The 15,006-nt window shown below is 46.8% G+C and overlaps 1 protein-coding gene across 1 annotated transcript in view; it reads left to right on the forward strand.

The window, feature by feature from the left end:
- Positions 1-15,006, forward strand: part of DOCK2 (dedicator of cytokinesis 2) — a 462,975-nt gene that overhangs the window by 341,843 nt on the left and 106,126 nt on the right. The window contains exons 28-29 of the mRNA XM_018065716.1: positions 7,527-7,625; positions 10,546-10,640. Coding sequence (XP_017921205.1) covers positions 7,527-7,625; positions 10,546-10,640 — 194 coding nt within the window. The remainder of the gene's footprint in view (positions 1-7,526; positions 7,626-10,545; positions 10,641-15,006) is intronic.

Below are 15,006 nucleotides of genomic sequence, written 5' to 3' on the forward strand. Positions count from 1 at the left end.
ATGAGCTCGAATGGCCTTCATCATAGACTGGGAGATGCCGGAGCAGGCTCCCTCCCTTTCACTCAGCTCTAAACGACAGGGAGACAAACCAGTGAACCTGAAGACAATTGAGATCCACGTAAAACTAGAGTTTTACCTGCTGAAGAAAGGCCAGGAGTCTGCTATAAAATAGTCATTTAGTGAGAAATGCTTGCTGAGAGGTGGTGATGCTACCGCAAACCAGGAGAGTTGGCATTGAGGGCATGGTCACACCTGGAAACAACTCCAGCGTCTTGGAAGAGTATGGGAAGACACACAAATTGCGTCTCTAACGGGAGCTTCCTGAAACACACAGTAGCCAGCGTGAGCTTCTGAAAACCCAAATCAATGGCCGCCCTTTGCACTTAGAAGAAAACCCAGGCCCTTGCCCCTGACCTTCAAGAGCCTTCAGGGTGTCTCTCTGACCTCATCTTCTTCTCCTTGCCTTCCCTCGCTTTGTACCTTCTGGCCTTCTTCTGGATCCTCCAGCACTCCCAGCGCATCTGACCTCAGCGCCTTTGTATCTGCTACTTAACTGCCCTGGAATGCTGTTCTGCCTGAGTTTTACATGACCAACTCTCGTCATTAGATCTCCACTCACGTGTTAGCTTTCTAAGAGGCCACCTTCATCTCCCCTGTTGAAAATAGGTCCCTTCCCATCTCTACCTCATTTCTCTGTTTTATTTCATCAGCAGCAGATATCACTGCCTAAAGCGACCTCACTTATGTATTCACTGGCTTGCGGTGTGTTTCCCCATCCCTGACTCTCTACCTAGTGGGAGTGGGAGTTCCTTAAGAACAGAGTGAAGTGAAGTCACTCAGTTGTGTCCAACTCTTTGCAACCCCATGGACTGTAGCCCGCTCAGGCTCCTCTGTCCATGGGATTCTCCTGGCAAGAATACTGGAGTGGGTTTCCATTTCCTACTCCAGGGGATCTTCCCAACCCAGGGATCGAACCTGGGTCTTCTGCATTGCAGGATGATGCTTTATCCTCTGAGCCACCAGGGAAGCTCCCTTAAGAACAAATCCCTTGTTAATCTCATTCGTGACTCATGTGTGTTCAAAGCACCTAGAACCATGCCTGGAACGCAGTAAGTGCCCAAGAAATATTTGTTAAATTAAGGAAAGTGTGAAACCATGATCTCACTCTGACCTAATCAAATATAACTTTAGATGGAATAAGAACAGTAATCCAGGAGTAGAGCAAAAAGTCTTTCATTTCTGTCCTCTCCTAAGGCATAGATGTTCTACACACAACCCTAACTTTTCAGAGTTTGAGGGAGTTATCCCTGTAACATTCTTTTAAAGATGAAGAATAAGAAGTTCAGTCTCTCATCTTGCAGATACTTATAGAGCCTATACTGTGCACAAGCTCAATTCTGTGCTCTGGTGATATGGCAATGAATAAAAGACACAGTCCTCTGCCCAGGTGGAGCTGACAGTGATGAGATGAGAAACAGCATGGAGTTACAAAAAGAACACAGGTTTTTGAGTCAGAAAGACCCAGATTTTTATCCCTCCCCCATCCTGTTCTAAATGTCTGTCTAGGCAAACTGCTTGACCTCTACGCATCTCACTTTCCTCATTTGTATAATGGGCATAAAGTTGACCTCTTGAGGCTGTTGAGATGACTCAATGAGATAACAAGGGTAGAGTCCTAAGCCCATGGAATGAATGAACAGAATTTGCTTTCCTTCCACCTCCCTTTGTGATTAAACACCTCACGGTATCCTTTGGAAGATTTAAAGTGACCCCGCACTACAGAGCCACCTGCACAGGCTCCAGCCAAGATCAGAAAGTGTTCATTTCAAAGGAAGAGTGTGTGGCCAGTTCGGTCGGCCCTTCCAGCCTGGATTCAAAGCCGCTTTGTTACCTCTCCCCACCTGCTCTTCATCAGTGAGAAGAGCTCTCTGAGGAGACGCTGTCCTGTGGTTCTGTCTGGCTCTAGTGTTTCTGGAGAGCTGATCATTAATGCCCACAGTGCCAGGCAGGGGTGCACCTAGCTAGCTCCAAAGAGTTGCTGTGTTGTACAGACAGAATGTGTCCAGCTGTATCCAGAGTGTACAGCATCTAAGTGGCACCTTCCTGTCCTCCTGTGATGTTGCGCTTTGACATGGAACAGGCTACACAAAACCCCCGGATCTGTGCCCATTAAGAATCTTCTCCCTGAAGGAAGCTAACTTGGTTTACTCTATCACAGAGCAGGATTCCTGGGTAACCAAAGAATGTCACTGCACACAAGGAGGGGCACTTCCGAAAACCAGACAGCTGGAGTACTAAGCTTCCGATGAAAACGGTCACATTTCAGGCTTTTGAACAATTTGGGCACTCTTGTCATTCATCCTGCCCTACCTGCCAGCAACTGTCCCACATAAAAAGAACCTCCCATCATGCATTGCTCAAAGAGGCACACGCTCTGTTTACTAAACAGCTTTTCTTTGGACGTGTTGTTGACTAAAGCCATGTTCAGGGTCAAAGGACACTTAGCCACGTGTCCCAACTGCAGCTGGGAGTGCCTGATGCATCCACAGACAGTCAGGGTAGCTGGAGTCCTCGTTTCATCTGTCCAGGTCAGGGATTTCAGGTAACCAAGCTGCACAGTTTTTCAGGGTCACAGTCAGCAACAACAGCAATAATACTAATGGCTAATCATTTTGAGGGCTTTCTATATTTTAAGAGGTTTACACACATTGATTCACTTCTCACCAAAAATGTATGCAGTAAGAACTATTTCTGTTCCCTTTCACTCTAAGATGCGAGACCCTGCTCAAGGTCACGTGCTTAATGATGGATAGAGCTGAGATCTGAACTCAGGCAGTCTGGCTCCTAGGTCTCCACCTGATGTTCTGCATCGTGGCAGAACCAGATGTAGACTCTTTGGAAAGAGCGTCATCCATCCGGCTCACTGCTGCACCTGGGCCCCTAACACAGTGCCCGGCATGTAGTGGTTGCTAAGACAGGCTGCATGCACTGCTTTTCCCAAAGATTGCTGCCAACTGTAACTCTCAGCTTCCTGACAGATTGCTAAGACGAAGGGGTTTTAGAGTCCTTGTTTTCCTTGACACCATAGCTTCCCACTTCCGGTCCTGGATCTATCACAAAGACAGTACCAATTCCACCCAAAAATCAAATCTGTTACATAACCACATGGCAGACATGCGGGTGAATGGGGAAGCAACCTGAGCGTGGCGTTCGCTACTCTTAGGCTCCAGAAGAAAGGGATAGCCCCACAGGTAAAACTTCGCATCTCCCTCGGCATGCAAACTTTCCTCCCTTCTTTCCTCTCCTTGGCGCTCTGTATTTTATTTTATTTTGGTAGAGCACATTATTTGAAGTTACTATGGCAACATGTCACCAGCTGGCATCGCATAGTAATGCTGGCATTTAGGTAGCAAGCTCCCGAAGTGGGCTCTTTCCCTCCCTCTGAGATCGCGTCACTCCCACTAACCTCAGGTGGGGAGGGGTGCATTCGCATCCACCATGCCCCGCTCCCCTTGTTTTGTTAGGTCTTCAAGGCAGGGCAGACCGATCACCTCTTCCTGGCTCACTCAGCCCTGCAGGGTCCTAACCATGTGTGTAGGTGTGTTTGCTTTAGAAGAGGTTAAATAGATATGTTTGAGTGTTGTGCACCGAAATATTGGCCTTATCGATAAGAGGAGGAGGATGATGATGGTCATATGATAATCACAGTGATGGTTTTTCACTCAAAGGAGTAAACTGATTTGGAGAGGGCTACTCTCCTGATCTCAATCACCCAGTATCCCAGTTAATTAATACTAATGACACAATATTGGGTTTCTCATTTTCTCTTGCCATCACACAGCGAAGAGACCCTGACTGTTTTCCTTTGGAGCTTCAATTCTCTCCCAGGTGTGCAGGACCTCCCTACTTACTGATGGGGTGAATTAATTAAGAGGATTGAATGTCGTGGATCACTGAAGAGGGTTCTATACGGCAAATAAGCCCTGCCACTCAAGGCGTTAAGTAGCCCCTCATCAGCCAAGTGCCGGCGATGATTGCATTTATTTTTACACATTTGACCTAGTTTCAAACCATGTCTCTTCATGCTGTGATTCATTAGCTACATTTTAAGCCACCCCAGATGGAGCTGAGGTGACTCTGCCTGGTCTGTGCCAGTATCGCAGATACTATTTCTCTCCGGAATTTAATGCGGATCCCCCTGCCATTCGGTTTTAAGAAGCAATTTCCTATCTGGGCAGCTGGAATGCTGCTCGGGTATGGGTGAGTGGCTGCCTCACGCCTTGGTAGTAAATATCTGTTGACCACAAAATTTCCACCAAGGATGGCAAGAAGGACCTTCTAGGCAGCCTGAACAGCAGGGGGTCCACCTGCCCCTCTGTCCCCCAGGCTGCCTTCAGGCTTTGCCATGTTGCTGGCAGGGCTGGGAGTCTGGGCTCCAACGCTGTAAAGTTTGAGCAGTGCCAACATCAGGAAGGTCTGAGTTGCTACAGCAAATGCAGTCTGATCTTCTCCCCCACGCCCAACCCCTACAGCTCTTTCTAAACCTTCAGACATGGTGGATACGGAAGGTCTCAAACTTGTGAAAGGGGAAGAGGACCGGGAGCAAAGTGGCTTGCTGAGCTGAGGGCTCTGCTGAAAAAGGGATACACGTGAGAGAGACACAGCATGATTCTGTCATTCTCTCATTGTGTGATGAACAGAGGTTTTAGGCTCTTAATTTAAATGACAAAGAGGAGCCTTTACTGAATTTGAACCTGCTGCTGGTGTCTCTTGCCGGTTCACAAATCAGTCAGTCACATGGGTGTGATTTCGGACAGACTTGATACTAAAGTGGGCTAGACACCATAGCAGGAAAAAAGGAAAGCTTCCAGCTGGAAGTAAAGCACTGTCATTTCTCATTAACAGCCAAATGCAGGTAACTTGTCCAAACTTCAGTCACAGCACACTACAGATCCTGCTGGAAGGCACTCAGCCAGGTTTTTCTACGAGGTAGTTAGAATCAAGAGATGAACAAGCTGGTAAAAGTAATTTTGATTGATTGATGAACTGAACAAATCCTTATAAAAAGATAGTGGTTTCTTTCATAAAATAGTCACTCTCTCCAAATGAGACGGGCACGGGAATCCCCTTCCCCTTTTATTTTCATTTAAAACGAAGCATGGAAGTTTCTCTAAGGAAGGCTTAAGACAAGTAGCCTTTTCAAGATCATTTCCAGGCAACTTGACCTCTGAGGTTTGTTGCTTGCTTCCGCCACCCCCTTCAAATTCAAATCAAGCCTTTGGAAATAACAAGCATTCCGGATCTGTATCTGTACATTTGGGGCAGCCTGCAGTTCCGACCATGGTGGATTTTCTGAAACACACACACATACACACACACACAAGCTCACAATCCCAGGGCTCATTTAAGCCCAAGCTTTAAAAGTAAACTATTATCCAAGAAATGATAGCATTTGCTCTGAAAGGATGATGGATCACAAAAAATAAAACCTACCCAGATCTCTTACCTTGAAGCAGTGGAATTACCTGCAGAGAATGCCCTTCCTTTCTTTGCAAAACGAGCCAGGCTTTGGCCAGCGGCAGAATTACTCCAAAGAAGAAATAATAAGTCCTTTATGTTGTAATTTTCACTGTTTATATGCAAGAAGTGTAGTGGGTCTGCTCACGTAGGAATAAATAAAAAGCCGAAAAAACTGCACGGCAGCTACCATGTGAAAAGGAAAGACCTCTAGTGGCCACTGGCTGAATTCTTGGAGGAAGCTCCTCACAGAAGAGATGGAGGGAGTAGAGGAGATACACACGTCTGTGCCCACCCCCCCCCCCCACACACACACCTCTAACTCGGAAGATTCGTCCCCTCTTGCATCCAGCCTGGCCGGAAAGATAAACAATAATAAACTTGTTTCTTGGTTTCCGTGGGACTTGGTGAAGTTAGCAGTGATGGTGGCTTTCTGTCTGGTTTGAAAGGGATGGATAATTTCGCAGACTCACCAGTCCCCCGCTGGGGGCCTCAGCAGGCGGAAGGATTGGAGTCCAGGGTGGCCAGGGCAGTTGGCCCCCAGGGAGAAGGCTCCCGGTCCCAGTGCCCAGCAATGTCGCTGCTGTGGCTCCTTGCACTCCTGCCAGCTCTGCGTGTTTTCTGAACATTTGTGGTGCATGTGCGTGGTGGTCACCCGTGGGAGCGCTGCCTTCCCCGGTGTGTGACCTGGTCCAGTGCTCAGAAGGGCCCTGTGGCTGTCTTTAAATTCTGAGGAATTTTTACAAGTAGTTTTCCATTTTCATTTTGTTCTGAGCCCCACAAATTACACAGCTCGTCCTGCTGACTGGGAAAGCATGCTATCCCTGAGGTCCTAATTGGAAAGAACCTAGAAGCAATTGAGAATCCATATCTTTGGGAGTTACTTTTGGGAACATGAACTCGAAGAACATTCAGTTGCCCTAAAGACTTGCTGTGGAGGAATGCAGAAGGAGCTTCCTGGGGACATCGAGGCTGTTCCTTCTGTCACTGTCACTGAACTGTAAACCTGGAATTGGGAGTTTTTTCACATTATAATTTTATAACAAAGGGAGAAGTTTTTTCATTTTTTGGTTTTACAGTTTTTTTTTTTTTTTTTAACAAAGATAGTAGTTGTGATACAGATATAATACTTGGTTCAAACACAACACTTCCAGACCCACAGCTATGGTGTGTTATATCTGACACCCTTTAGCAGTGGGGATCCCTGGAGACGCTTGCATCACCCCAAGCTTCCCATCCACCACAGGCTTGCCCTTGGCAGGGAACTTCCTTTGGTTAAGTTGGCAGCCTAGTGGAATCTTACAGGAGACACTCTTGAGTGCCTTTCCCCAGCTGGTGGGTGTATGGTCACTACTTCCTTTACCAGGTTCCCAGAGTAGATCCCCCTCAGTTCTGCTGGCAGACATTAGCCCTGACAGCTGCTGGCTTCTCACTGGCTGATTCTTGGTCCAACCACCGATGCTCCTATAGGGACTTCAGTGTACTCAAGGCACCGTAGAAGCCACTGATCCTATGATGCATCTCTGGGGTTAGATATGGGTGGATTATTGTCCCACTTTACAGGTGGAACAATTGGAGATTAGACATGTAAAATTATTGACCAGAAAATCAGTTGTCTTCAGAATGTTGATACAAGCTGGATCTCCTGACATCAATACAGTGCTCTTTTCCCAATGTAAAGCAACTGCAGAGGCAACGAGTCGGGTCCTTATTGTCTATATAATAGGAGCTCCTATTATAGTCCTAGGCACATAATAGGTGTTCGAGAAACGCTTTTGTGGATGAGTGAGCTGATGAATAAGCCATAAGGAGACATTTACTCCTAGAGAAGTTTCACATGCTCATCTGCTAAGAAAAAATTCTCCACCCCTGGAGGGGGTGGGTCGGATAGGGGTTACACTAGCAGCCTGGGATGGAAAGATGTTTTCCAGTCTGAAGTCAAGTAGACGGAGAAAACGAATCTCATGGTCCACCTCTCCACTGTCTCATGGCACTTTTATTTCTTGCAGAGTCACTTTGTAGCGTGCATGACAGCCATCTTAAACCAGATGGGCGACCAGCACTATTCCTTCTATATTGAGACCTTCCAGACCAGCTCTGAACTTGTGGTGAGTCTACAGAATGCTTTGGGGCAGTGTTGGGAGACACGCTGTACTCTTTAGATTCTTGAGAGCAAGAAGATCTTCCCATGAACCTTACGTGTGTGTCGGTCTAGTTTGCAGAAATGTTCGTGCGCTTCCCTGTTTCTCACTCCCACTTTGGTTTGTATATATCGCTCCTGAAATACATCTTCAGCCCATGTCAGATGTGAGCCCCGAGTGTCTAGTCTGCATAGGACTTGAAACCATATTTGTTGATGAATCATAGACATTTTGAGGCTTAAGAGCATGAGTATTGGAGTCACATGGTCTTGGGTTTGAATCCAGGATTTGTCACTGTGACTGTGGGCTACTTAACCTTTCTTAAGCCTCAGTTTACCCGTCTGTGAAGTGGGGATCATACCATTTATGTCATGGCATTGTGAAGGGATTAAATGAGAGCACAGTAGCTCTCACACTGTAGGAGTCCAGTAGAAGGCAGCCGTCATTGTATTATAATAACACACACGTAGAGAAGACTGGTCTCTGAGCCGCTTCCTCCTCTGGCCTCTCAGGATTCATCTGCTATAGGACCGTCTGCTGTGGCGGATGGCTGGGGGGCTGTACCTCTGCAGCAGATGATGTCATCAAAAGAAAGCCCAGCCCAAGCTGCCCCCGAGTGCAGCAGACACTTTACCCTCAGTGCGGAACCTTTGTCACTGTCTCCTTATTACCGCCAGCTTCAGGGGTTCTGCTGCCAGGGGCTCATTTTTCCCTCTCCTTGAAGGACAAAGGGAACCAGAATTGTGCCAAGCTCACAGAGTGGAGAACCAGTAGGAAACTAATGTCCTGTCCCTTCAGCCATTTAGCTTTGAGGACTCCTCGCTGGAGTAAGATTGGCAAGAAAGGGAACCTCTTTCTGGTTATACCAAAAAAAAAAAGAAAGAAAGAAAGAAACAAAAGGAAATCTAAATAACCTAAGGTTTTCTCCCTCCTCAGTGTCATGGGACATGGAAATAGAGAGACTGGATTCCTCACTTTTGATCCTCAGTGGGAGAGAGGGTGGAGAAGATGGTGGGAGACAGATTGCTCTGCATTGAATTATGCGTCTCTCAACCATCCCCCCAGCAGCTGGCAGAGGCGCTAGCAGTCATGCTTTACAAGTCTCCAGACTGCTTGCTCAAGGCCACACAGCGGTGTACGGCAGAGAGGATCTGAACCTCTGTTGCAGTCCTTACACCATGCTAAGTTGCTCAGCCATGTGCAACTCTTTGCAATCCCATGGACTGTAGCCCGCCCTGCTCCTCTGTCCATGGGATTTTCCGGGCAAGAATACTGGAGTGGGTTGCCATTTCCTTTTCCAGTGGATCTTTGTGACCAGGGACAAAACCTGGGCCTCCCACATTGCAGGCAGAGTCGTTACCATCTTTCCTACCATGGTGTAGGAAAGCCTACACCATGGTGCACCTTCCCAATCAGAAGCCAGGCTTTCTATCTGTGAGGCAGAGGCCTTCTCCATTCCCACAGGAAGGGACTGTGCCTATGGCAACATCCACACCTCCCCAGGTGATCCTGAGGATGAACAGTTACACTCACCAACGTCATCCTGAGCATCTAGTGAACACTCACAGTGGGCTGGGCTCTGTGTGGAGCATCTTATAGACGGCATGCACTCAGCCAACCATGTGAGACGGATGTTATCCCCATTCCGCTGATGTGGAAACTGGGGCTTTAGTCTCTGAGGTGAATTTCCCTAGAAGCAATGATTGCTGGAAAGGAGCCAATCACATTTCCAGAATTGTACACTTGAGCTTAAGCAGTGATTTTCAAATTATATTTCTCCCAACCTCACTGTCTTGTACCATAAACACACACACATGCATACATGCATACTTCAGCCAGAGCTGTTTCTGCTTTTATCTGTTTTATACATTAGGTTCCAAGTAAGATTTTCTCCAAACAGAAAATTCTGCTGTTAAAGTAATTTGAAAACCACTGGCTTAAGGAAAGAGCTCTGAACAGGTTTCCTATGGATTTTAAATTTTGCCTATAGCAAATGGGTGGCTCCGCAGTAAAGAATTCACCTGCAGTGCAGAAGATGTGGGAGACGCCAGGTCGATCCTTGGGTTGGGAGGCTTCCCTGGAAAAGGAGTGGCAATCCACTCCAGTATTCATGCCGGGAAGATCCCATGGACAGAAGAGCCTGGCAGGCTACAGTCCGTGGCTCCCAAAGAGTTGAACACAACTGACCAATTGAGCATACACACACCAAGTAAACGGATGGGGAACCTCATTTCCTCCTGGTGTCAGTGGCTCTTCTCTTTGCTATCTGCGTTTGTCTTGAATTTGTGTTCTCCAGAGGTAGAAACAAGTCTGACCCATCGCAAGCCTGGTGGGGCATGTTGAGGTCCACTTTGAGCCTCTTCACAGGAGAGGGAGGGGGTCCCTGCCCTGTTTCCTCTAGCTTGCTCATGCGTGTACCTGTGTCATATGAATTAGCTGTGTTTACAGTACGGCAATTAGATGTTTCATTTTAATAGTAGTTTGTTTGCTCAATGACCTGAGATGCATCTATAAGTGTAGATTATTTCCTCCTGAAATACATATTTGGCAAGATGATTATAAAATTGTCATATCAATGAATACATTTACTCCTTTACTCCCAAACACAGAATTAACAGTGCTTTCATTTTGAGAGGGTTTTCACATTCCATATTCATGTTCCACTTATATCTGTGAGACAGTCTCCTGGTAATCAATTGTAAGATTTCATTTGAAAATCCACCTCTATTGGTTTCATTGGGTCTACATAATGAAAGGCTATGCCCTTTCCATTTCTGCACCTCCAGAAAAGAAAAAAGAAAAAGTGTGAACAACTCATGAGATCTAGGTCCTTCCAGTCATTTCCTATAAAGCAAGATGACAGGTGTGTTTTGCTTTGCTGTTGTAGGACTTCCTGATGGAGACGTTCATCATGTTCAAGGACCTCATTGGGAAGAATGTGTACCCTGCGGACTGGGTGGCCATGAGCATGGTCCAGAACAGGTGAGCGGCCCCGCCTCCGGGCCCGGGCCCCTCAGCACCCACGTGACATCATACTGGGAGAGGGGGGGTGTTGGCCATGAGCATGGTCCAGAACAGGTGAGCGCCCTGCCTCTGGGCCTGGGCCCCTCAGCACCCATGTGACATCGCGGGAGAGGTGGAGGGTGTTGGCCATGAGCATGGTCCAGAACAGGTGAGCACCCTGCTTCCGGGCCCGGGCCCCTCAGCACCCATGTGACATCGCGGGAGAGGTGGGGGTGTTGGCCATGAGCATGGTCCAGAACAGGTGAGCGCCCCGCCTCTGGCCCGGGCCCCTCAGCACCCACGTGACATCACACTGGGAGAGGCGGGAGGTGGGGAGAGTTTCTCCCTGACGAAAATGAACTGAAGTGCAGCAGATCCTTTCTTTCTGCATTGAAACCCCAGGGGGCTGCTCCCCAGTCTTGAGCTATTTATTCATTATTCTTCATTCCTTTGTGTATGCTGAACTGGCTACTCCCTACCTTGCCCATCCTTCCAATACTAGTTAAAATATACTTTGTCTACAACGCTTCTCTAAACCTTGAGACAGGAGAGCTTAAGATCAGCCTTATTAAAATCATATTATATTAAATTTATTCAAAACAATAAAATATATTCTGGGACATATGGTAGAATAAGTTTAGGAAGCATTGGATTAAGCAGCTTTGATTAGCTTTCTGTGGTACAGGACTTCTCAGAGCCTTTATGCTAATGTTTTCTCTAAGAGGAAGATGCTAAGGGGATGCTATGGGATTTTCTGAGAGGAAGATATGGGATACAGCATTTCACAGATTTACCTGCCCATTGAATCATTCAGTGTGCATGTATTTATGTCTCCCTATGGGAAATAGATGGGAAACAGTGGAAACAGTGTCAGACTTTATTTTGGGGGCTCCAAAATCACTGCAGATAGTGATTGCAGCCATGAAATTAAAAGACGCTTACTCCTTGGAAGGAAAGTTATGACCAACCTAGATAGCATATTAAAAAGCAGAGACATTACTTTGCCAACAAAGGTCCATCTAGTCAAGGCTATGGTTTTTCCTGTGGTCATGTATGGATGTGAGAGTTGGACTGTGAAGAAAGCTGAACACCGAAGAATTGATGCTTTTGAACTGTGGTGTTGGAGAAGACTCTTGAGAGTCCCTTGGACTGCAAGGAGATCCAACCAGTCCATCCTAAAGGAGATCAGCCCTGGGTGTTCTTTGGAAGAAATGATGTTAAAGCTGAAACTCCAGTATTTTGACCACCTCATGCGAAGAGTTGACTCATTGGAAAAGACTCTGATGCTGGGAGGGACTGGGGGCAGGAGGAGAAGGGGACGACAGAGGATGAGATGGCTGGATGGCATCACTGACTCGATGGACATGAGTTTGAGTGAACTCCGGGAGTTGGTGATGGACAGGGAGGCCTGGCGTGCTGCGATTCATGGGGTCGCAAAGAGTCGGACACGACTGAGCAACTGAACTGAACTGAACTGATGTGTATATAGTACTTATTAATACCTCATAGAATACAAGTGTAACCCAAGATTAACTCAGATCCGACATAGTCCAGCCCAATAGACAAGAGTAACTGTGAGCAATTTCCATTTTTAATGCTTTCTCTCAAATAATGTTATTTCATCAAAATCAAGTTCAAGTCATAGCACTCAGCAATATCATCCGATATTCCCTTTTCCCGTTCTCCTGTGTCTCTGTCTCATGGTTTACCCAGGCCTCTCTCACAACCTCATTCTCAGTTCCTCTCTACAAACTCTTTGGAAACTGGGTCCTCTAGGCTTCTCTCTTTCCTTTCGCTCTCCCTTCCCGTTGGCTTCCTTCACTTGCTTTAGGTGCTTCCCGTGGAGGGGCTTCCCAGGTGGCTCAGCGGCAAAGGATCTGCCTGCCAGTACGGGAGATGCAGCAGATGTGGGCTTAATCCCTGGGCCGGGAAGACCCCCTGGAATAGGGAACGGCAGCCCACTGCAGCATTCCTGCCTGGGGAACCTCACGGACAGAGGAGTCTGCTGGGCTACAATCCACTTGGTTGCCAAGAATCGGGCATGACCGAGCGCCTGAGCACGCACGCATGATTCCCGTGGGGACTCTTCACTCTACACTGGCAAGAAGTTTTGTCTCTCTCTACCGATTGCTCCTGCTCTGTGTCCCAGGGGCCAAGAATTGGCTGGCAAAGACAGACATGTCCTGAGAGGATGGAGGAAGAGGAGATGTTAAAGAAGCAGAGGCAGAAATCTCTTCAGTGGGAAGCAATGAGAAAAGAATGTAGACATGAATAGTTTTGTCACTAGAAACAAATTTGAAATTTGTAGTCGTGAAATTTCTATCTCATGTTTGCCCAGGACCTTACTCCAGTCCCAGATGGCTTCCACCCCTTACTATTCTGACCTCTGCAAAGCTGCTCTTCTGGTATCCGGACGCCTATGTGCCTAGCAAAGTGACTTTGCAGGCACACTTGCTCTTAGGGCCAGCTTTAGGGGCTGGTGAAGGGGAGGAGAGGTTCGTCAAGGCAGAAAGAGAGAAATGTTTCTGCATCGGTGTTTGTGCTGGGAAGAGGAAAATCAGCCCAGCAACAAAAATGTCAGAATTCTTAGCCTGGGCTGATTCTCCCTGTTCACATCGCTCAGGTGGGAGTCTGGCTTTTACAGTGCTGAAGGCGTTGGTGGGAATTAGGCCCGGCCATGTTACAGATGAGAGGCAGGTCTCTCCCTAGCCCTGTGTCAGGATTAGCTTCCTGAGCATACAGCCTGTGTAGCTGCAGAGGACTCTGCACTCTGAAGGGCCCTGCTGTCACCATCTTGGGTTCCTAATACTTTTGGACTAGGAGACTTGCATGTTCACTGTGCACTGAGCTCAAAAATGATGCAGCTGGTGGTACCTCGCATCAGTGTCCATCTACTCATCTGTGTTTGGAAGAAGCTGGCTCCCAAACTGCTTTTGGATCCCTTCACTCTTTGCCAGTTGGTCAGTGAGGTCTTGGGGTTTTGCCAAATTTCATGAAGCATCCAGGTGAGTCATCTTCGACTCACCCTACATTTCAGAGACACTCAACTGTTCATGTAACATACTGTTTCATACTTCCTATGACTTCGCATAAACGATGACTCTCCCCCTTTTTAGACAAAACTCAACACAAAAGCATCCTAAAAATTCTTCCCCATGTAATTTCTCATTGGTGGGGCCTTCTGGGATGCCTTTATGGTAGGAGAGCACGTTCCCGCCTCTTGCACACACACCCACATTATAGTACTTACCCCCCTGGACCGTCATTGTCTTGTTGTGACCATTCTTGCCACCAGAGAATGGCTTCTTGAAGGCAAGAACTAGGTCCGGCTAATTTCTGTATTTCTAACTCTTGGCAGGGAACCTGACATTCATAAACATGTATATAATTAATTGTCTTTGATACTTTGTAATAAGCTCTGTATATCCAATGGATATTCATTTTATAGATATTTTAATTGTGAAGGAGTTGATTCATAGTGCTCTGTGAGTTTCAGGTGAACAGCAAAGTGATTCAGCTATGCATGTGCATATATTAATTTTGTTTTAGACTCTTTTCTCATATACGTTATCACAAAACATTGAGTAGAGTTCCCTATTCTATACAGTAGGTCCTTGTTGATTATTTATCTTATATATGGTTGTGCGTGCATGTGTTTATCCCAGACTCCTGATTTATCCCTCACCAGTATGTTTCCCGTTTGGTCACAATGGGTACGTATTGATTAGGATTTTTTTTTTAAAGAAATACAATTCAAATTTGCCAAACAGAAAGAGAATTTATGGGCTCGGGCAATTTAAAGAGCCCAGGGTTATGGCTGTGGGCATATCTAGGTGCTCAAACGGTGTTGCAGGGAATCTGTGTCTCTATCTCTGCTCTTTTCTCTATTGGCTTCTTTCTAAGGCAGATGCTCTCTTTGCAGTAGAAACCTGACTGCAGAAATTCCAGAAATATGTCTTGTTGGATTAGCAGCCCCAGTAGAAAAAAGACGCTTTTCCTTCAAGAGGTACAGCAAAATTCCCAGAATAATTTTCAAAGATCTGGCTCGGGCTACATCCCAATCCAGAAAACTCTGTGGCCAGTGAAATGAAATATGCTGTTTCATCAGGCTTGGTTCATATGACCCACCTTTGGAAGTGGGGAGGCTGTGGCTAGTTTTATCAAAACTACAAAGTCTGGGAGCAAAGGGGGAGGCTGGGAGAATAATTCTTCAAAGGAAAATCTGAGAGTTACTACCAGAAATGGCTGATGAGCAGACAAACAAATGCGCAGACGTCTGCAGCTGATACAGAGTCAGGAGGATGGATGCCCAGAGAGGCAGGGCCCTCCCTCATCAGGCCAGCCT

This window comes from Capra hircus, chromosome 20, assembly GCF_001704415.2.
Source record: "Capra hircus breed San Clemente chromosome 20, ASM170441v1, whole genome shotgun sequence".
Lineage (NCBI taxonomy): Eukaryota > Metazoa > Chordata > Mammalia > Artiodactyla > Bovidae > Capra > Capra hircus.